Here is a 24,306-nt window from a genome sequence, read left to right as displayed (position 1 = left end):
AAAGTTTTAAACTGGTATTTTGACACAAAGTTCTGGTAGAAGAAATATTGCACCTTCTGCGATTTTAAAAATTGCAGCAGGCTATATTACGATTTAATATAATTTTCGATTAATTTTCCAGCCCTAGTGACAGGGCTGCACATCAGTATTCTTCAGCAGCCTCCCTGTCACCAAATAAATGAATGAAATTATGAAATCGCTCATTGTATTCAATTTGTTATTTTGTTTCACTCGATAATATGACTGTTTCATGCTCCTCTAATCTTATGGTTATGCTGCATTAATTTGGAACAGTGTAAAGAGTTTTTGACTTGAGAAGTTCCTCAGGTGTGCAAATATCAAAAGTGAAATGACACCTATAGAACTTCCAGAGTATATTAGAATCGAGTATTCGTCAAAACCATGGTATGGTCTGGCCTTTTTTTTTTTTTTTTCAAACTGTGATAAGCGGGAGTGCAAGTCCATTTTTTTTAGAGGGAACTCCATATTGCTAACTAAACAGTTGCATTTTCAAACGTTTGTACTGTGAAACCCGTTCTCAAAATTCTACTTTTTAAGAACCCAACAGAGATGCTGCATAAAGACAGCCACAACATAAATTAAGGTTGCTGTTTTCATATGAAATTGTCACATACACATGGCCTTCAAATAATTTAAAGAAATCAACATCTTTTTGTCATGTCTCTTCAGGTTTTGTTGTTTTTTTTAGTGTGTGTGCTCTCACTCAGGAAGCTGATTGTTATTGTGCCAATTAAGATCTGATGACATAATGATGATTGGCTGCAGGCTTGAAGCTACCTCCTGGTTAGATGTTGTGCCAACAAACATATTACCACCCTACACACTTATGTTATCAAATAAATGTGCTGTCCAACACAGTAGCCCAAAAACAAGTCACCCTTTAAGTGGTTGAGGTGAAAATTTTTATTTCCATGTTTGCCTGGATAATGTCCATTCCATATCTAATGCCCTCTGATGTATTATTAGACACAAACTCTTAGAAGAAGAAGAAAATATTCAGAGATTCATGATGTTTGAGATTTGCGTTTAGACTAAAAACAACCACACTGTTCTTCCTCAGTGAGATGAAAGAATTATCCACAGGGTTGCCAAAACCCCCCGGGCATTTTTATGATGAATTTATCAAATTTCTTTATAGCCTGCGTCTGTGCTGCAACCCCTGTTGAGCCACAGTCACAGCAGTATTGGCTTTGTTTACATAGTGATTTATATGGCTGAAGTGATACTTTTTCTCCTGGAAATATAACCGTCTTCTCCCTCTATATCCAGACTTAGCACAGCAGAATGTTATCATTTAATATCCAGAATGACAGCCTGATCAAAATGAGAAAGAGTGGACTCTTTTATCTTATTAAATATGAAGCATGCACAAGTCTTTTTGTAATTACATTTCACTTTGGGATGAGACTCGTCAAATATGCACAAATGTACAATTTATGCCCCGCACTGAAATGAAATGAATTATTGACTGTATCGTAATTTCTGAGGATCAGTGAGAGAGAGAGAAACAAACTGTCGAACAAAAGAGAGATAGAGTCGAGCATCATAATATGAAACAAGTATGGAATGTCTCCAAACAGAACTGGTCTGTCTCTTCTGGAGTCTCCTCATACTGTTCACTGGGATTGTCTTCCTTCTGGAAAACAATACAACACTCAGCGGTGCTTTCAAAGACTTAATCAGTTTATGGAGGAAGCAAAGAGACAATCACGACACATTATGATGCAGAGGGCAGAAAGCAAGAGGCTGTTTAATATGACCCTTTGTATGTGCTGTAGCTTATTCATCAATGAAAGAGGCGAGTATAAATCCATCTCATCATGTGGCATATGCATCGCCTCCTAGAACCGCATTCAAATTCATGTTCATGCATGCCATGATTTTAAAATGTACATCACAAAGCGAGTTGTGTACCACTCTGACCTGCGATAGCGTGCATTCACCCAGTGCATGATGCATGTATTACACTGAGGATGCCTTCTCCTGTAAACAGTGAAGCAGAAAGGTCACTGAAGCAGAATAAAACGCTCGGCCGATGAGAATAATCACACCTTTTTTTTTTCTGTTGCCACAGCAGGTGCGAGGAGCTGGATGAACAGTGTTATCCCTCTGTGAACTAATTTCTCGCTCACTTTGACACAGGTACCCGCCGTTAATCATACAGAGGAATTAATGCCGAGCTGAACAGATAAGAGCATTAAACTACGGTGAAGACTCTATCTTACACGGGCTCATTTAGCCATTTTACATTTTCTGTGGCCACAGGGGCAATTGAGGGATTAATGGAGGAGAACCCCACCCATGTAGACCACAAAAACTGAGCTGGTAATTAACTCGGACCTGGAACTTAAACCGACCCCAACACGGGGACCAGCATCCCTTGTGCCACTTGCTTTGTCCGTATGACTCTGTGTGGAAAATAGTGCTTTCTTTATAGCTGCTCTCAAATGAGATGCTATCTGACAATCAACAATTATCCTGAATAGCACCCTCCTGTGCAGGAACAGGACTTGGCTGTCCAATTTTGCAGGGCCATTATACTCTTGGGCACAAATTAAATGGCAATGAATGACGTTTAGAAGATCCCTTTGAGGAGAGCGAGGAGGAGATAATAGAATCACCTTAATGGTCGTATCTCTAAAGCGAGAGAGAGAGGACAGATGTGTCATATGTAGTCTGCTAACAAGAAGTTTGATCTTCAGGAGGTTATACTGTGTCATTGTATGCTATTACTTATCTGACAAAGTTACAAACATGCAGCCATTCAAAGCAGTACAACCTGGAGTCACAAAGACACTCATTTGTGAAACAAGAGAAATAGCTCACTGTTGCTGGCTATGCTTTGTGTACTCTGATGGTATAGTGTGAATGTAGCTGTTAGGTAGAGTGAGATAAAAATAAGATGACCTAAAAGAGCAAGTTCACAGACTTTAACTGATGTTAAAGGTTTGCATCATAAAAGCCCTAAAAACTGTTAAAAAGCTGACCTAAATAGACATTTAGTGTACATAGGGACGTAATAGTATCAAGTGTGCCAGTGTAACTTAAAGGTTAAAACTAAATAAATAAAAAAAAAAGATATATCAATATTGATTTTATTCATTTGGATGTTTCACCTCCGGCTCAATGCCAACCCACGGCTTTGAAGCATCAACATGGTAACACATAATTTATTTTCCCAGCTGCAGCTTGATGTCAGAAAAAATCTGCTCAATCTTTTATAAAACACTGTCATGCAGGAAATTGTATTTGATATAGAAAGACTACTTGTTCACTAAGTGGTTGTAGTATAAAGACCCCTGTGTCTGGAAGGTCCAGTCAAACCAGCATTCTTGGCTGCCATTGCACCATGAAGACAAAAGAACTCTCCAAACAACTCAGGGAAAAAGGTTACTGCCTAATATTCCAAGGTACTAAACATCCCCTGGAGTTCACTTAAATCCATCACCAAGAATTTGAAGGAACATGGCACATGTATAAATCTGCCTTGATCAGGCTGTCCTCACAAACTGAGTGACCGTGCAAGAAGGAGACTAGTAAGAGAGGCCACCAAGACACCTATGAAGGAGTTAAAAGCTGCAGCAGCTGAGATGGGAGAGACTCTGCATACAACAACTGTTGCCCAGGCTCTTCAACAGTCAAAGCTGTTGAAAAAACTTGGATTTAATCTCAACTAGACTTCGCCAAAAGGCATGTGGGGTACTCCATGGTCAAGTGGAACAGAGTCCTTTGGTCTGATCAGACCAAAATGGTGCTTTTCATTCATCAGACAATACCCTATGTTTGTCAGACACCAAGCACTGCACATCACCACAAACACACCATCCCCACTGCGAAGCACGGAGGTGGCAGCATCATGCTGTGAGAATGCCTCTCAGCAGCTGGCCCTAGAAAGCTAGTAAAAGTGGAGGGTAAAATGAATGTGTCAAAAATATAGGAAAATCCTGGGGGACAATCTTACTCAGTCTGCAAGAGAACTATGGTTTGGGAGAAGATTTATTTTCCAGCAAGACAACGACCTTGAGCATACTATGAAAGCAAGACAGAAATGGTTTACAATCAACAAGGTGAATGTTCTGGAGTGGCTGAGTCAAATCCCAGACCAGAATCCAATAGAGAGTTTGTGGCTGGACTTGAAAAGGGCTGTTCATGCCCGTTCCCACATCCCGATCAGTTCAATCAATTTTTAGTAAATAATGCTGTATAGATGATGTGTTATATTAACAAGCATGTATTGAAGTATCAGTAAATCACTTCTGAATGTGTCTATACATCACATTTAAAATAACTGACTTTGCTTCAGAAATGATTTATTAAGCATTAACGTATGCTTTGTTATGCTTAATAGTGTGTAGTTACGGCAAATTATTTCTGAAATGGATATTAAACACTATCTGAGTTTGTATCAAAAACTGTTGTTTGTATTGAAATTAATTTCAGTTCTGATCCAATGCAGTAACATGTTTCCACTCATAATGTGTGCTCTTAACTGGATCAGAGGGTCTCTGAATAAACTGATTACCTGCTTTAAAGAACAGTTACGAATATAAAACGACAAATTTTGGACCTTCTCAGTCCTTGTATCTCAGACAGAGTGAGGCTGATCTTGCATCATGATACAGGTCCAAGGTCTGAGACTCAGCCAGCAAAGAAATCATTTCTTTTTCCCAGATGTGTCTCTTTTGTAAGAGGCAAAATTTGAATGCAGACTTTAACTTTGGCTAAGATTAAAATTTCGACAATGCTTTGAAGTTTGGATCTCAAATCTGTAAAAGTGAGAAAGAAGAAACACAATAGAGCAATAAACTTTCATCTGTTGTGTGAAAGCACACAGCATGTGGTTAAAGATAAAGAATAGTGGGCATCTTTGCTTTCTCCATTCTCAGATTCACTTCTATTTGGCCCTTTTAATTTGCTCTTTTGTAATCTAAAGATGGCTGATTTTTATAAGTTTTGGTCCAATCTCCCTTTGCCTTCATTTCCTGCATCAACTTTCAAACTTCTTTTTCTTATTCCCCTCCCTTCCGTCTGCATAGGCACCATTGATCCAGCATAACTGATGGGAGTCCGTCCTCGCCCCAGTCTGCACAGTGAGTCAGTATGTCATGTGACCACTGAGCTGGCTTTGTCCCAGAGCCAGACAGCAATTATGAAGACTGACTGGTCACAGCAGCGCCCACACACTTGGCAGGCTGGCAGAGCTGCCCCCTGTCGCCTCTTTCAAACACCCCCCCTCTCTAACAGCAGAACGCCGGCGCCACCTTAATCAGCCCGCTGCCCAGGTGCCTGTCGCCGAATCCCGATTGCTCTGGAGAGATTTGGAAAATTAAAAGCCTGTTTACACCACACTCAGAGCGATGATACGGACTCCTCCTCTGCCTGCACTCTCCTCCATCACAGATGAAGGGATGTCAGAGGCGCATATGGCCTGAGAAGAGGAGGAGGAGGAGGAGGGAAAGTGAGAAAAAAGTCTTCTTCTATGAGACAGAGAAAAACAGAGTTGGCGAACAGACTGGCTATTAGGCAAAGCCTTCTGCCACATGAAAAACTCCCTCCTCCCCTTCAAGCAAGCCCCATCATCCAAGCCCTGAGTGTGAAGGACACCCAGACAGACAGCCCAGAAAACCTGAGCTCCAGACTGTCACAAGTACCATCCCGGCTGATAAAAGTCTCAAACGCCTCATCCATCCCTCCTTGCTTTTTCCTCTGCAGAATATTAAACACACAGAGGAATAAAGGACCTCCCTTAGGATGTAGCACAAAGATGCTCCTATTTTAACAAAAACACAGATCACCAGTCAGGATCACTCCCATAAAATAAACATTCAAGTATCAAGAATTCTCCTATGATGCAATTGCAGATGCCGCTAAACAACCTGAGACTAGTTTGAGCTTTATTAGTCTGTGAAATTTGTTGTTTTGTTCCTGCAGAGGCAGCATTTAGATGCAGCATGGCAATACAGAGAAATAAAGTCATGGGGCTTGACAGCTCCCCAGTGCTGCCTGACTAATAAACTTTTATGTGCACTAATGCATCCTGTGAAACATCAGCCTGCCTTCTCCTGAAGGGTGACATGCCCCAGTCAGATATTTCTTCATCAGGAATCTGGAGGCAATTTTTTTTCTTTAATGGAACGGCAGGCACATGCTCAGAAATGGGATCTTTATCTGTAAGCACACTTGAATACGAGACATCATTTCCATTTAAAAAATGCTAATGTCTCCACATCCGCGGACAAAAATTCTAAGTGAAAGCCTCTCATATTTCGTTCGCATCCCTCCTTTCATGGAACAACTCCGGATTAAGGTGATTTTTCCAAAGTGCAAGCTAAATCTCCCATTAGCATCCAGAGGTAGTTAAATCCCAACCATCGCCTCATTCTTCCCTCAGCGGTACTATAAATCTACGCTGTGATGGGGCTTGTCGGGAAGCTGCTGAATTAAACATGCCAACCTTTTGCTCACTCCGCCTCCTTCTTCTTCTTCGTTGCATTTGGAGAATAACCGAGCAGGGGGCCATGCTGTGGACTGAAAGAGAGGGAGAGGGTCCTGAAAACTGCCCCACTGAGCCTGGTGACACACATGCTGTGATGTTGTCGCTCTGTCCGACTGTGGAACTAAGATGTTTGCCAATGGTGTGTGCGTACGTGTGTGCTGACAGTTCATACCTAAGGCCACAGGTCTGATAAGGCACTGATTCATTGCCCCTCGGTTCAGCCTACCACTATCTTCCCCCTGCATCTCCACCAAGCTGAAATCAGACCTGTAATTCCACCCGAAGGCTAACACTCTGATGTGCATGCGCATGTCTGTGTGTTACTGTCTCTGTGTTTGGTTAAAGGGGACAGTGCAGGTGATACAGTGAGAGGAAGGCTGCTTCTTCCTCTCTGTGCAGGGAGACAGTCCTTCCTTCCATTTTCCACTAATTACTCTATGTGAGTCTAAGTGCACATGTGTGATGTGTTTATGTGCAGTCTTAGAATGAAAAATGAATGTTTGTACACACTGTGACATCTTTTGAGTGCTTTTACTTGTGTGCGTGAGCGTTGCATGCATGATAGGGCGGAAGGATAGTCTCAGCAGATTGGGTATGACAATCTGCCTTGTGGATAGAGCTCTGAGAGCAAATGTGTGTGTGCCTGTGTCTGTTAGTGTGTGATAGAGAGAGATGAAATATGAGAAGGCGAGAAAATGTGAAAAGAGCATCCGGAGAACTTATTTGTCTTGTTTGTAAATGATTATAAAAAAATAACTGACAAGATACAAAGTGAAACAGGAGGCAGGCCTAATTGCTTTGTCCACTTTCTGTCCACTTTTATCAAATCAGCCTTACCTAAATCAAGAAAAATGTTATTCTGAAATACAAAAAGCAGGCCACAAACATCCACAGATAGCCTAGAGCTACTGCAGGCAACATGCCCATCAGACCAATTAGCTAATGCTTGATTGGCAGTTTCCTGAGGTGGTGATTTTGCTTGACATCATTGACATTTGCTGATCAGAACAGTCTGCTTGTTAAAGGTTCAGACTGGATAAGCTGTTCAAAAGCATGCATAAAAGGCTGCTAGTGACGTTAATGTATAAAATAAGAGTAAAGCCGAAGGAAAGCAGAATCAACATGCATCCTGGTGCTGCCATTATTCAACATACTTGTGGCTAGTATTACTGATAGTAATGTTGGTCTGTCTGTTCATCACAGGGACTGTATAAAGCATGGACATAGTCACAATTACTGTATGTTGCCCACTGGCTTCTGATGAGGTGTTATAAAGCCAGATGTTGGTGACTGTCATATTGGATTTTGCTATTTAAACAAATATTTGATACAGGCAAAGAGGGGAAGCTGAAGCTTGGATCTTCAACCTCCTGGCAAAGAGCTGCAACTAAACCAGTCGGTAAACTCACTCTGGCTCAATGTTATGCAAATTTCTGCACAACTTTTCTGGCTGTTTCAGACTGCGGGCATGAGATGCACGTCTTGGCCACAACACGGCTTGATTTTCATTTTGTTTGCATGTAAACAAGTCAGGGCTTTCAGACTGTCTGCATGAGCACTGAGAATCTAGAGAACAGGGGCTTCGCCTATTTTTTTCAACACATCCTGTGCAGTTATCAACCAGAATAAACAGGGAAATGATCAATAATGAGCAATATTTACCTGGTTGTAGCAACTATACGTCCACATTGGAAGAATATGTTTGCAGTCTATTCTTGATGACCCAGATAAAGGCCACAAACTAAAATGTGTCTGTTTAACTTTTTTGTTCTGTACACTTCAACTGGTACAAAAGATAAATACAATACTGGAACACTCCCAACTCCCAGTGGGCTTTTCAAAGTAAAACCCTGGTGTAGTACTTCCTCAGAGAAAGTTCCTTTGATTTTACATAATGCTCTTATTTTGAGTTCTTCCTGGCAAGGTTCCACTCTAATCAAGTCTTTGTCCACACAGAGACAAAAACAATATATTTCTGTTTCGTTGTGCAAAAGTTTTCCGTAAACACGGGATAGATTCAGGAAATGTCTGTGTAAGCATGGAACCACTGAAAACGACTGAAAATGCTGTAGTATATATATGCCAAGCCTGTAAGTGGTGCTGTAACGCTGCCATGGAAATGCACCAAAAGAGAAAAGAAGATTATGGAAAACTGCCAAAAACTTTCTCCTTGTTGTCCTTCTGGTTGTTTTCCGTGGTGGATCTAAGAACATCTGCTGTATGCTGTTCACGATGACCATTTGTTGTTCGCAGTGGCGGTAAAGGCGCATCAGCTTTTGCTGTAAAAGCCATAAAAAGCTCAGTAGCTTCTGCAGCACGAACACAACCCTGTAATCCACCATAGCTGTTTTGGTTTGTAAGCGTTCACATATTTGTTCACTCTGAGACCCGGTTTCAAAAAGCTGTGTTTACAGCCTCCGAAAACCCCATTTCTGTGTGGATGAAACACCAATACACCTGTATTTGTGGACGGTGCCCAAGTTGCTTGTGGGGGGTTTACTGAGGTAAAACTTATGAGTGACAGGCGCCTAGTATGAAAGTATGAAAGCCATGACAATGTGTGCCAGAGTGGACACACGGGTCAGCTGTAAACACAAAAATATGCTGCAAGTCTAAAAAAATCCATTAGCCTTTCTATAATTAAAACAGATGATTAAAGAACACAACAACTGGTAGGAGTGGAAATCACTAGTGGTCCCAAGATACCATATTATCACCATACTTATGCCAGGATTGAAATTATTGCGATCTTAAACATTTTGCTAAACAGAGAGTATTGCAATACCGTACATTGCTATTTATTTTACAGCCTAACTGATTGTTAGCCTTGCCTTTTTTTATTTTTATTGTATTACTGCAGTATTTTATTTTCATGCAGCACACCTTGCAAACCCAATGTGCCATGTCCATGTTGTTTGTGCCCTGCTTGCATAATGACCTTTCCCTGGAGCTGCTATATTGGTTGTACTAACTTTGTCCTGCTGTATAATCGTCACCTCTGCCGACCTCACCGGACAAAGGGCGCAACAGCTTCATCAAATGAACAGAAAAGCAACTGATGCTTTTTATCCATAGTCTTCAGTTCAATTTAGCAATTAATCTGAAAAAACTGACACATGGGGGAAGATACAATAAGATATATCGCCGCACAAAATATCGCAATACTATGCTGTATCAATTTTCTTCCTCACCCCTAACAACTGGACAGTTTTACTAATAAAGCAATAAGCAATTATAACCAAAGGATTGCCTGAACAGCATGTTAATTTCCACAGGGTTATGAGACCTGCTGGTAATTCTTTGGCTTTTACAGCAAGCCTCTAGTGGACACTCTAGAGGCTGCAGTTCTTTGTATTTCAGTGTACTTCAATACAACACATGCTGATGTAATGTAACAAAAAGATCAAAAAATAAAATTTTGACAGCGAGACATGCCATCATAGTGTTTGTTAGCCTACAAGTATACAAATTTGTACATTTATATGGGTGTGAACTCAAAATACTATCACCAGTAAAGGACCTCTGATCAAGAAGTTGTTTTTGAACTGACCTGCAGACACTGATACTTAAAATATTGGCGGGGGGCAGGGTGATTTATGCATAGCAAGAGTATCAAAATGCCAATGTTTTGTGCTGTTTATGGCTGTGCTGACTGCTGAAATCATGCAGAGTGGAGCACGAAGCCACGAAGGAGTGGCTTACTCCTTAGGGTTACTTGCCTAATACTATATCAGCATTTCCACTTAAGGCATGTTTAAGACAAAAAAAGGAGAAAAGCTGTTAAAAAGGCATAGCTAGCTTCTTCTCTTAGAACAAGACCCTTAATGTCTCCCTTCATCTGGCTACAAGTGTGGTAGTCTGCAGGACTAAGGAATGTTAGTCAAGACCAAACATCAAGCAGAAACAGCACATGTTCCTGCCTTTCCTGTGCCTACAAGGAAAATCTGAGGCAGGGAGAGAAGCAGCTAAAAACCCAGAGCAGAGCACACAACAGTGAAAACAGAATGATAATTACAGAGGAGCTGGGGTGGAGGAGGGTTGCATAAAGTGTCTTGCAGAGGGAGCAATAAAGCTTACCCAGGCTAGAGTTTTTTAAACATGACAACATGATTACGATCAGACAATAGTGTGCAGAGGGAAAATCGGCTGCATGTCAGCTGATTCGCTTGAGTGGGATCAGCTGATCTCAGTTATAAGTGTCCTACTTGAACTAACACTTTATGCTCGATTTGTTGTATTGCCTCTTTGCCAGGCAAATTGGATGGCCCATGGGAAACAAAGAAACACTTTCTCTTATAGGGATCAAACTCAATGCAGCAGTAAGAGTTTAAACATACCATCTTTCCTCCATTCTCAATGATTCCTGACCAGCGTTCTTTACTTCCAAGCCACCATCTGACATTCATACATCATAGGGATCACATGCAAATGACCTATATACATTAATAATATTTAGCCTTAATCTTTAAGCACTGCTGTGCCTGACTACAATTTCAGAATTCTGAAGCCATTTTTCCCTCAGTCTTAATTAGGACTATTTTTTTCTTCTACTTATCTGTCATTAGATGTAAGTAGGGTAGCACACAGGCTCTACAGTCTGACAGCAGGAAAAGCTGCAAACATGGCGTAAGATTTAAAAGACTGCTCATGAATCAGAACTTGAAGGTCACTCCATCACAGCTGCATCGCCCCAGATGTGCTGTAATATTTGGTGGAGATAAAAAAAAAACATCTGCACCATCAAGGGCAGCAATCCATCTCCTGCTGTCTGCCAACTTTCTACCTCACGTCACCTCCTCCATCGCTTTCCTCTCACTTCTTTTTCTCCTGTCACTTTCTTCTTTTCAGATAATTGCATATGTGCATACACACACGCATTAACATCCCACACACACACCAAGTCACACAGGAAATATCTGTTTTCAGAAGGGGGAAAGTGAGCGGTAATTATCGCATTTGGATTTATTTTTTATTTCTATTACCATTTCCTCTCAGCCCTCCTCAAACCGCAGAGGTCTCCATCATGATGTGATTATTAGACGGGGCAGCAGGAGAAGTGTGCATAAGTAATCAAACGAGCAGGTGCAGAGAAAAGGAAGGAATTAACAAGACGTGCAGCACATAGAAACGCTGTTCTCTACCCATAAATGATGAAGTGGATAATAACACATCAACACGTTTATGACTTGACATAAAGCTGACATGTTCTGCCTCAATTTACAGCTGCAGAGACGGTAAAAGACTTCAACAAAGATGAGAGGAAGTGACTTGGAATCATGTTCACAGTGTGTTTCATAGGAGATAGCACAAGGTTATCAGGTAGGGTGTGTGCTGAAGAAGATATAACTAAATAAAAACCACTGGAGGGGATAAAATTTTCATACGAGGTAGCTTTTATGGGAAGTATCGTCACAGTCTAACCTATTGTTGCTGCTCTGTGCACCAGAGCTGTCTGAAAGATTATTCACCTTGCTCTCTTTCATTTTTCATACTTTTCCATTCTGTATTATCAACCTGCCCAGAAAGCTTACCGAAATGTTGCTCCTTTTCCTCCCCCTCTTTGTCCTCTTCAGCAGTCACCCCACATTTTCCGTGGTAGAGCTAAAATACACCTCCGCACACCCCCACTCATCTCAGCCTGTGCCTTACCTCTGCTTAATTTTATCTCCAAATTTCACCCCTGCAAACACTTTTTCATAAACACTCTTTCCTGAAATCACTTTTGTTTTCTTTTAGCGTATAATGATGTAAATACACAAATATCCTCTGTTCTACCTTGCATAATGTCCCTCTGGATGAGAGCAGCAGCCTGATATGTGCAAATATGAATTGCAAATGTTCCCAACCCATTACTTTGTGTTAAATCTTGCTCTTTTATACTTTAAGGCAAAGTTCAACACAGCTGAATATTTAAAGAGTCCTGTGGTACTTCTTGTTAAATTGTTAAATCACTCTCTCTTACCAGCTTTTCAATGTCAGCAGAATAAAACTGACAATCATTGCTTTTTCTCAAGGTATAAAGTCACGGTGCAGCTGACACCGATCTCTGAAGTAGAGTACACATGCCGCAGACAAAAGGAAGTGTGAGTGCAAACACACCTTTGCAACAAAGGCAGTGTTGGAAAAGGGTATGTGGAAGAGAGAGAGAGAGAGAGAGATGTATTTTACACACATGGATTAACAATCCATTATTCATAGACGGCACAGGGCTGAGAGCATCAGCACAAACACAGCCGTAACCCGATTCTGCCACACTGTACTGCAGCCTGGGATGCATCATAGACACTTACAGCTGGCTCCATGCTCTCTGGGATCACAGACTACAGCTCTTGTATCTATCTACACAGCAGATCAATACCAGAAGCACTCCTAAAGCTCTGGTCAAACTCTATACACTCTGTCCCCACTGCTCCAGGCCTATATGATACAGCTAGTAAGGACAGATTCCCCTTTTTTCTGTTCTCTGAATTTGCTGGCAGACTTGGACAAAAAATTAGCAGCTCTTTACTACAGCCCCTGTGTGAATGTCATATGACAGCTCTCACTTTAGTACCGCCGGCTCAAAGAGTGAATGACTAAGTGCTTTCTTCTGTAATGTCAGAAAAAGGTGGGCGTGAGGATGACTTGTTTTGACACATCTCTCTTGATTTTTAATATAAAAAGTTTTATTCAAAAATTTACCACTTCAAAAATATCAAGTCAGACTATTTTGCATGCTAGGACACCTGTAGGGTTAATCTGGGTCATCTTTATCTTATTTAAAGCTCTCATGAGGAGATTTGCAGACTTGCATCAGACCAGAATTAATACTATTTTTTTTTTTAGAACCTGTTATGACTGTGAGTCATATTTATCGTATTGTTGTTGTATAATGTGTAGAGGAGCGCTTATGTTTTCTTCCTTCTCCTCTCTCTCTCCTCTGCGCCACCTTATGCTACTGCAGATGTGGCACGTCCTGATTGGATGGCAGCGAAGGTGTGCACCAGCCGATTATTGGAGGAGTGCAATGGCGTCATGGGCTGCAATTGGCTGAGAGCTGATGGCTGCACATTCAAAGGGACACAGTGGGAGCGGAGACACCGACCCTCCTTCCTGACATCCAACTTTCGCTACAGAGCAGCTCGTTCACTGAAATTGTAAATTGTAGTTGTAATAACTTAGTGAACCCTTAAGTTTAAAAGTAAAAGCAGTCCTGGTGGGTAGGGGAGAATATCCTTTGAAAACCGTTTTCTCCTGTTTTTCATTCAGGAAGTCAGTTTAGGTTTGTATTTTCTTTGTTTAAAGGTAAGGTATTTGATTTATAAGAGTGTTTTTGGTAATTGTTTCGCTGAGGTAACTTGTTGAATGTAACAAAAGAAAAAGCAATAATTAAATCTTGTTTGGGCTGCAAGCTCGTTTCCTGTCCCTTTGTGTGTTGAATTATCTTGGGAGTAAGGAGGGAGAAGTCACCTTTATGTTAAGTCTAGTATCCCCTTGGCTGGGCGTAACAAACCCACAATAGCAAAGTAAGTTAATCCCTAATGAGACTAGCTTGTATTTCCCAGTGTTTGTAATCACTGCCATGGTGTAGGTGCCAGGCAAGGTGCATTACATGTCTTCTTCAATGACTCACGGTGTTTGATTGTTAAAAGACAGCAGGATGACATTGTTGATCAGAAAACACTACCTGTGCATGTGCAGGAAAAAATCAGCAACCAGAGTGTACACTAGGGGTGAGAGAAAAAAATCAATACAGCATAGAATCGTGATATTTCGCATGGCGATATATCGTATCGTATCTTCCGCCATATATATCGATTCTTTTTCAAATTAATTGCTAATATGAACTCAAGTCTATGATACTGGATAAAAAGCATCAGTTGCTTTTCTGTCCACTTGATGATGCTGTTGTGAGGTTTGGCAGAGGTGACGGTCATACAGCAGGAGAAAGTATCGCAGTACTGTACGTATTGCAAAATGTAAGCATAAGTGTTGTGATAATATCTTATCAGGGGGCCACTAGTGATTCCTACCCCTAGTGTACACAGGGGGCACCAAATTACTGCAAACTTAAGTACTATTTACACAGGATTAGTGTTACCTGTGGACCTCTGATAAATTGTGAATTGCAACCCAACTTCGGTGTTTGGTGTGGTGACTTCGACAAGATAAGTGAGGTCTGTAATGTATTTAAATTTACAGACATTTGCCTATACAAATAGCCAACATGTACTTCCACAAAATTAACTACACAACAAAGCAGGATTTGGCAGCAAGACCAGGAACTGGCATAAAAATAACTCTGCTGATTAGTGTTTGAGTGACACAGACACATCAGCACTCATTACAGCACAGACCACTGTGAAGTGGATTCGATGTAAAAGTATAAACCAGGCTTTAAACCCAGTGGAAGGCAGCATTGTTCTTCCAGTTGAGGGGATGATCCTTCAACCTGCCAAGAACGCATGAGCATTTAGATGACCAAACAAGTCGATAAGTCAGTGGCACGCCTCTTCATGTGGTCTGAGCTGTCAGATGTCAATCCATCCAATAAGAACATATTGAGGTGAGTTGACACCTAGCAATGGTACCACTGGATATCAGATCACACAGAAGCGATGTTCATGCAAGGTGTAAATAGCCTCTTAACTCATAACTTTTCTTAGGGCACTATATTGTTTTGAATTCGTCTGATACAGTTAAGAGATAAAAGACAAATATTCAGTTCCTTTCTGCTCCAATAAAACAGCAGTGAATGACTGCAGCCGTAATACTTACATGTTTGTAGCACAGAGCTGTCTGCTCTGTATATGGTACTCTTTGGAGCAGCAAGAAGAAATTATTTCCCACTCTTAAAATCCCATAGCAGTGCCACGATGGGTCTGGCTAAATTAAAACTCCTGAAGAGCATCAGACCCATCAGCTAGCAATCCAGCTGCAATCAAGTAAATATCAAGAGAAGCAGCATCTGAAAATATTGTCATATCTGTCATGTCTGTTGGCTGTCCTGTCTTCTTTGTTTTGAGTTTTGACAGGCGCCTACACAGCACTGATTCACAATAGTCACTTTAACAGGATATTCAATTAGACAGCTTCCATCTCCCCAACTTGCTCTTTGGCCCATTGTATTACCCTGCAAGCTTTGGATGGAATCCGGGCGCTCCTGCACACAAATAGATGGGTGCTGCTGAAGCAACCACCAGTCTAAATCAGAGGTGTTTTTGTCGGTAAATTTCCTCATTAGTATTCAGGAGAAACTTTCAGGAGGAACAAATAACTGCCATTAGTCATCACAAAAGACAAAGCAAACAGAAAAACACACGCACACATAGATTTTTCCACCCACATCTGCTCTTCCTACGTTTCTGAAAACGGTTTGATGTGGAGCCATGCTAGCACCAAAAATACACATGAAAACACATGCAGAAGCACATGCATAGGTTCAGAAATGTAGACGCCAATGTAAGACATGGAAAAATATAACAGTTGCAACACTGCATATATGGCATTAATTATGCATTCTTCTAGTCTCTTTTCATCTAAATGCGTTTCTCTGTGTTTTTCAGTGAGAGCCTTTGGGACCTCTGGTACACCCCTGTGGGGTGTGAGGACCAAGGGAGAGAAAGAAGACAAACACAAGCAAGAGAGAGGGAGAGAAGGAAACTGGAGAGAAGAGAAGCGACCTTGAGTATATCAACACAGATTGATATATATTTTTGGCACTTGGATACCAACTGACAGTTCTTAGTGCTAGGTGTGGACACACCTCAATGAACACTAAAGCCAATCTAATTTCTGATACCTCAGATGGCATACCAAGGTGGTCCGGGCAAAGAACTGCCTTCAGCCTCTTAGCCTGTGGCTAATTCGCCCCCATTCATTTGTACTGCCAGTGGCTTTACTTTACATAGCATGCAGGCTAATACATACTTACATACAACTGGTGAATGCGTGCAAACCTGCTTCTTGTACAATGTGGTCTTAAACACTTCGTGGTAATACGATATACAGTGGGAAAAATTTGGGAGGGTTTAACAGTATACAAAATGGATTACCATTACCAATCCTAATGCAGGGTTACCTACATCAGGGAAATGACATTTAGGCTTTTAATATTATTGCAGGTCACCAGTAAAAAACATTAGGTTAATACATAGTGTAGGTGCATGTACTCAATCTCATCAGCTTTGTATCAAAATGTCCAAAATAGACGTTAATGCAAAGTTAATGCCAGGTATAAATGACCCTGAAGAGAGGGACATGAGGAAAAGAGACAAAAATAAGCCAGAGTGAAGAAAAGATGATAGATGATAGAGGTAGACAAGACAGAGAGTGACGCACATATTCATGGACAGACATTCAGAGCGAGAGAAAAAGAGAGACACAGCGAGAGGGAGCATTAATGATGAAGTTTTAGTACAATCATAAAAAGCAGCTGGGCCTTACGCACAGAAAAAAAAAAAACAGATGCAGCTGCATCTAGCTACTACATTTTAAATTATTAAATGAGGGCATGTTGGCACAGACACACACACACACACACACACACACAGAATGGTCTGAAGGCAAAAAGACCTGTGGTGGCTCCTCTTGTAGGAAAGTTGTAAATATTTAATTAGAGGAATACAGCTCCCTCTCTCCTCCCTCCACGTCCTCCTCTCTGTCCCATGTCCTCTGGCCACGCTCCCCTGACACCCCTCCACCCCCCCCCTTCCGCTCCAACCAACCCATCTATTTGACCCAGTGAAGGGCGAGCAGCTCAGACTCACTGATAAGCCACGTCCCAAAGTGCCCGCTCAGTTTCCCTGTCAGCCCCCATCTCTTGGGTTTGAGCGTTGGAGTGATTGAAGGTGGTCTACAGCCGTCACTCAGCCAGACATAGTGAGCGATTTGCCCCATTGCTCTTGTCTGGCAGTGAGCATGCAGTGATGGGGGGATTGAGAAGCAGTGGTTTGAAAATAGAGAATATGGGACGGAAAATGTACACAGCTCATTTAAATACAGATATGTTGCATATTTTTAGAAAAGTTTGCTTTAAGTGCTGGAAATATAAATCACTTTTCACAACTTCTTTAGTCCCGAGGGGAGAAAAGGAAGTTTCTGAAATATGTCATTTATGACTGCTGGTCCTTCTTTCCGCTGCAGAGATTAAAGTGTAGGATTACAATTTGTCAAGGACACTAGGCATTTCACTTCAAGAATCAGGTGATCATTAGTGTTGCAGTTTATTTGACCAATAGGCAATTTTCCCATGTTTTATGAATTAAAAGCCACCAAACCACTAAAGATAAATTATGTAAGAATGACAGTAAAGTGGCTGGATAAATATAGTGACTGACCATCTGCAATTAATTTCAGCATTTTTAATTAACACTTCAAACAAAAGGTGGCCAGTTTAATACAGCACCCAAAGGGGATTCCTTGCTCTTGCAGCCAGCATCAAGTGGGGTACTGCAGTTTTTACTACTTCTGCAATGTCTTCATTTTTCATCACTGGAGGTTGCCTGCAGCAAATTCTAAAAATAACATGAAACATAGCTCACACTAGAACATGAAATTTGTCCAATTTGAAGTGTACACAAGACAGTGCTGCTGTTATAATTCTGCAAACAAACATTTTGATAAGGAGAATTCTTTGATGGACCTTTTTGCTAACCTGAAACACCAGATTAACTATTTTATCCATAGCATGGGATATGTTGAACATTTATCTGTTTGAGGAGGGCAAAACTTTACTACTTCTTCATGACTACACATAGTAGCAAACATAAACGACAACCAGAATACATTTACCACCAGAATAGTAAATGTCGAATCTTAACACTGATGGATAAAGACAAAACATCAGCAAATAGCAACATGAATAGCAACCATTTCCTCTGCTGTCTCCAGATCCAGTTTACAAAGCATATATTCATCTTCAAGCACTACCACTCTAAAATTATTGGCACCATCCAACACTGGATCTGCCCCTTAAGTCTAACTGGCCAACCTAAAATCTTTAATACTAATTTGCTATTTGTCTAGTCAGTCATCAGTGGAAAGCAATGATATAAGCTGTTTCAATTTAACCATATACTAAGCGTATCGTAACCTACATTAAACTGATTTTAACACACTTCAGTGTAGGACCCTACATGGGACTCTTTTCTTGATCCTGTTCCCGCTGGATTTCTGAACATTACTGCCTGCTCCCGCAGCGTGTGCTGTCCATTCCTGCCCCCACCTGCGACAGGTGTGTGCACTTCTGCCCACATGCCCACACAGAGTCTGATAATCCATGTCAAACATTCAGAATAACAGACAGTGCAGCTGTATCATCACATCCAGGCATGACAAATACTTTTCTTTGTTGGCGTGCTTCAGCAAAGTCCAGTTGTTTTCTGCCCTCTTGTTGTCAGTCTTATGAAAAACTCATTCACAGACTGGCATTGCTGTGTTTTTGTTGCAAAAGAACAGTATGAATCCTCTTTTCCATGTCATTTTTTTTAGTTTCATCAAAGTAAACACTTTTTTTCCTTGACAAAAACTGATGTTACAGGCAGCTATGGTTTTATTCACCTGCTCCTGGCCACAGCAATGCCAAAATTGCCCGCAATATTTGCGTTGGGTCCTGCAGGACGTGCGGGTACTCCCAATGCAGCCCTCTAGTCATACTTGCATTTGGTATGTAGCCCTCAATGAAATGACAGACTTACAGTTTAACAGTAAGATTATAATGGACAGTTTTAAGCTGAAAATAGAGCAATCAACAGTAAAAAGAACATACACCTGGGCACATGGCCTTGTGGTTAGTTCACGCCCACACCTGGGTTCAACCCTGGCCTGTGGCTCTTTCCCTGCATTTCATTCCCAACTCTCTCATCCTTCTTTCCAGCTCTACTGTCCTATCTCTATATAAAGGCAAAAAGCCCAGGAATAAATTAATAAAAAAAGAACATACATTAAATCATAATAAAAACCTGGATCATGACTCATTGAACTGTAGAAAGTACCAGACCTTTATATGAGGGAGGCTTTTATTAAGCTAGGCCTTTAATTTGAATTCTCTCTGTCTGAGTAGTACAATTGTTCATGTACTTCAGTTAGCTAAAAGCATGCATTATAATACAAGTTCAGTAGTAATGCAGTAAAATATTGTATGAACTTCGGTCATCTGACAACTGATTTTATAATAATACAGAAATGTGATGGTAAATAGGCCAACTCTTCACATTTAAAGTAAAAGAGGTCTTGTATTAAAACAGTACATACTGAGTTTGAAAGGTCATATTAAAATAAAATGGATTAATTTTAGATAAGATAAGTAAAAGGTCTAAAGTTGCCCCTTTTTCCCCATTTTCAAAAAAACCTTTTTCAATGAATAATTTCAACACATATTAAAAATGTAACATTTTTTAACACCGTCTTCTCTCTCTTTTTTCCTCACTCACAGCCTCTCTGATGTTTAATGAGAGAAATGAGCTTTAGGTCAGCCTAGTATGATTCTATATATGAGCTGAGACTATGTCAGGAGGGTTTTTCTGTTGACTCAAAACCAAAGTAATTCAGCGGGAACCAGTCAGTAGCTATGATTGTGTACGGATTATAGGGGATCGATCAGATCAGGCTTTTAGTTCATTATTTTCATGTCCTCAGATCATGTCTTAGTTTGTTTGATTATTATTGGAAAACAGAGACAGAAGAGACCCAACATGTCTATTTCCAGTTATGTGTGTGTTTTTCAGCATTCCATGCATGTGTGATAGATTGAGCGAAGCAGGGGACAGGAGCCTCCGAGATTCAGAGGAGACGTGAGCGATTGAAGCAATGAATAGGGGACCTCACATCGCAATTACAAGTTCTAGACTCCCCAGTGAGCTTTACCATTTTGCTGTGATTACACTGTGTGATTTTTACACTCCAGAGAGACTCCTCCATCACGCCTGTGAAGCAATCCTACCACATGTTGCAAAGCTTTTTATTCTGATTTGGAAGTTTTTCCCTCTCCTACAGAGGATTTGACTGAAGCTGAGCTCAAAAACAAGCCACGCTATCAGCTAAAGTTATTGAATTTTATGGTGCTTTTTTCTTTTACGTTCAGGAAATCAGATAACACTGCTGCCAAGCCTCCACTTCCATCGCATCACTTATTTTTGCCCATTTTATTTCCTTTATTTGTTACGTATACCCTCGTATAGTTTTCTCTTTCTGCCTTCAGGGTGACATGTTTTTTTCTTCAGTGAGCCCTAGGATTTAGAAGACTTTTAGTACTTTTTTCCCCTCCACCATTTAAGTAATTTTGATCTGCCAACAAAATAAAACTCACAGAAAAAACTGAATGATTTTCCAGGAGTATTTACAGTGTAAATATCCATCCCTTGGATGTTTTACCCTTTCACTGGTTTTTCTAAATCAATCATGGTCAATAAAATCTGACTTTTTGACACCAAAAAGACAAAATCACAAAAACCTCTTTTAGGTAAAAGTGAAAACAAATTTCTATAAACTAATGTCAAAGAAACAAAAAAAAGCAAGGCAAAATAAATGATTGCATAAATATTCAACCTCTTCAAGTTAGTATTTAGTAGATGCAACTTTGGCTGCACTCACAGCACTGAGTCTTTGTGGATAGGTCTCAATCAGACTTGCATATTGAGACACCACAATTTTCCCCATTCTTATCGAAAAAGTGCTCAATCTCTGTTAGGATGCACAGTTGGGTGTGAACATCCATTTTCAATTCAAGCCACAAACTCTCTCTTGGATTTAGGTCTAGGCTTTGACTCTGCCAATCCAAAACATTGCATTCATTTTACCCTCTACCTTTACAAGCCTTCCAAGGCCTGCTGCTGAGAAGTATCTCCTCATCATGATGCTGCCACCACTGTGTTTCACAGTGGGGATGGTGTGTTTGTGGTGATGTGCAGTGTTTGGTGTTTGTCAAACATAGCGTATTGCCTGGTGGCCAAAAAGCCCCATTTTGATCTCATCAGACCAAAGAATTTTCTTACACTTGACCATGGAGTCTCCCACATGCCTTATGGAGAACTGTAGTCCAGATATAAGTTGAGTTTTCCTCAACAGTGGCTCTCTCCCATAAAGCTTTGACTGATGAAGTCTTCTTTTGTCCTCATGATGTAATTGTAGCCATGAATACCGGTTAACCAGTGACTGGCCCTTCAAAACACAGTTGTCCTTACAATCACTTCAGACACATTTACTGAACACAACTAATCCCCATTTCATTTACTGTGAGACTACTAGCTCCAGTTGACTGGACATCAGTTGAATTAGGTCAGTCACCTTAAAGGGGGCGAATATCTGTGCAATCTCTTATTTGACATTACATGTTTTTATTTAATTGGCATTGCTCTGGAGAAATCTATTTTCACTTTGACATTAAAGAGGTTTTTATGTATTTTTTTTGTCAAAAGGCCAAACTAAATTGACCATGAATGATTTATAAACTCAATTAAAGAGTAAAACATCCAAGGGGGTGAATACTTTTTATAAGAACTGTACTATTTAAATTGATAATGTGACACTGTTGCGCTCACATTAATTCATTTCTCTGTATCAAGCATTTATTGTATCAATCAGGTTGACCAGCCCAATGTTTCAATATAAAACCATACTTGAAATATCTCCTGTGAAAGCTATAGAGGAAAACTTATTCACCTGTGAAGTTTTCTATAGTTTAAATCTATACTGGCCCATTGTTGTAAAAAGCTTTCCTACCAACAAAAATCTTACTAATATAGCTTCCTGGAAGACAAGGCAGGCGGCCAATTTGTGCAAGAAAGATGTTGCTCACACCTTAAGAGAGATGTGTCAAGTATGGTTTTACTATAGGAGAAATGTGTGCTTCATTGAAAAAACAAAACAAAAAAAAAAACAACCCTGAGAGACTAAAAGAAGACAGCCAATCAGCTATGACTTAAACTGCTCCTCTTTTTTTTCAAGGAAGAAAAAAATGTACTGTTTGGATTCTCATTTTCTGTGCCACAGCTCCCTTTGTGTTCTTAGAATAGCAGGATAAGGAAACACAAGGGAAACTTAACTGTGAGAGGCAAAGAAGCCATATGAATTTCAACGAGACCTAACTTAAAGTTGATATTGCTTCCAAAAACACAAAGACTCTTCTTCGGTGAATAGCTGTATGGTAAGCTATACCAATCCATATAAATAATTCAAATCCCCCCATGTAGTGACAGTCGGAGTTTAATGTTTCGTCTGCTCCTATGAAACTGAACACTAACTTTCACAGCTAAAGTATGGAAATGCAGCTCCCATAACAGGCAGCTGTGCCCCAATTTTAGCTCTGCAACCGAAGGCGAATATTTCCCAAGCTAACATTTGTGTTTGAGGGACATTCAATCACTTTTCATGTCTTAAACTTTGTAATGATACTTAACTGCAGATCATTCAGTAACCAAACATGGCTTTGGTCTTTTAGTAGAAGGAGGGGTCTAAAAAATGACCGTCTTACAGTAACTCAAACAACCCTTACTTCAAAGTTAGCCACGGTTATCAAAGACTGCTCTACTGTTCATTTCTTGTGATGAATAAACATTCTTGTGTGTGCTTATCTGTTAATTCTGCCACAATATTTTTCTTAATAACTTTTTAAAAGTAGATTAACAAAACAGCAAATACAGCAACTGATCTGTGTTGGGTGTAATATGGTACAAAGTAATGCATTACTATTATCAAAGTACATTTGTCTGTAATAAAATAGTCTAAGGCGTTGCTGCTGCTTACTTAGTATCACATTACTGTTACTGTAAAATAATTAATCTCTTTACTGGTATTACTATGAATCTTCCAGTTACTTGTAAAATGGGAGCACAGATAAAGAGAATCAAGCACCCCTTTAAATACACTCCCGCTACACTCAGATTCAGCTGGCATTAGCTCATGCCCATGGCAGGGAAACAGAGGAGTGGTTTAATTAAGGACATCTTAAGATGCATGGAGATACTGGTATGAACACTACTTTGGATTTGTTGCACAGAAGGCCAAGACTATGACTGTGAAGTGTAAACTGTGCCCAGGTCAGAAACAGCTCTCCACTGCAGTGAACTCCACATCAAATCTTTCCAAGTATCTGCAAAGGGAGCACCCTAACACAAAGCTAGAAGCTAAAGACCCCCTGAGCCAGCATGTAAAAAGCTTTATTTCCAACTACAGCAACAGGTAATCACTAAAGCCGAGCTAAATAGGCTTGTAGCAGCATATATGGTGGAGAAAATGTTTCCTGCTGTAGCCTTATTCCTAACACATTTTTTGTGAGGTTATGTTGTGTTTTATTTACACAACTTTGCTGTCCTTTTTTGTAAAAAGGGCAGAAAGGAGAGTTCGTATGCCCTTCTTAGAATAAGTATTTGTGCTAATTGCATCTTGTGGAGCACGTATACACCAAGTCCTGTGTGGCTAACATCACTCGCGTATCCTTACACTTTTTACTGCATGGCATTGTGCATTATCATATTGCACTACTGTGGGAATATGCAAGGTTTAGCATCGTACTTTTAATAAAAAATTAATTACAGACAATCTGAGGGGAAAAAGTAATGCAAAAGTAATGTAACTAGTAGTGTAACTATACTTTTAGTTGTGAGTAACTAAGTGATTAACTCATTGCTTTTGAATTTTTAGAAAGTAACAATGTGAATCGAGAATTGGCTGCTTGGTAGGTGTCGGCTACTTGTAGTTATCTTTAGCTAGACTTAGGCTCTGTGGGTCTCTAGCTTCTAGCTTTGTGTTAGTGTGCTGCTTTTGTGATGTACACAGCAGTGGAGATGATTCCTTTGTTTGAGAAAGTACCC

At 40.3% G+C, this 24,306-nt stretch overlaps 1 protein-coding gene across 3 annotated transcripts in view; it reads right to left on the bottom strand.

Moving 5' to 3' along the window:
• trim44 (tripartite motif containing 44) overlaps positions 1-24,306 on the bottom strand; it is an 88,643-nt gene that overhangs the window by 13,382 nt on the left and 50,955 nt on the right. The window contains exon 6 of one of the 3 annotated variants that reach the window (XM_041796317.1): positions 6,476-6,549. The exons of the other annotated variants lie outside the window; for them this stretch is intronic. Within the exon in view, the coding sequence (XP_041652251.1) occupies positions 6,483-6,549 (67 nt within the window). The 3' untranslated portion in view covers positions 6,476-6,482. The remainder of the gene's footprint in view (positions 1-6,475; positions 6,550-24,306) is intronic. 3 annotated transcript variants of the gene reach the window in all.

The sequence above is a fragment of the Cheilinus undulatus genome, linkage group 9 (genome assembly GCF_018320785.1).
Source record: "Cheilinus undulatus linkage group 9, ASM1832078v1, whole genome shotgun sequence".
NCBI lineage: Eukaryota > Metazoa > Chordata > Actinopteri > Labriformes > Labridae > Cheilinus > Cheilinus undulatus.
Note: the sequence above shows the minus strand (reverse complement) of the source record. Positions and strands in the feature narration are given on the sequence as shown.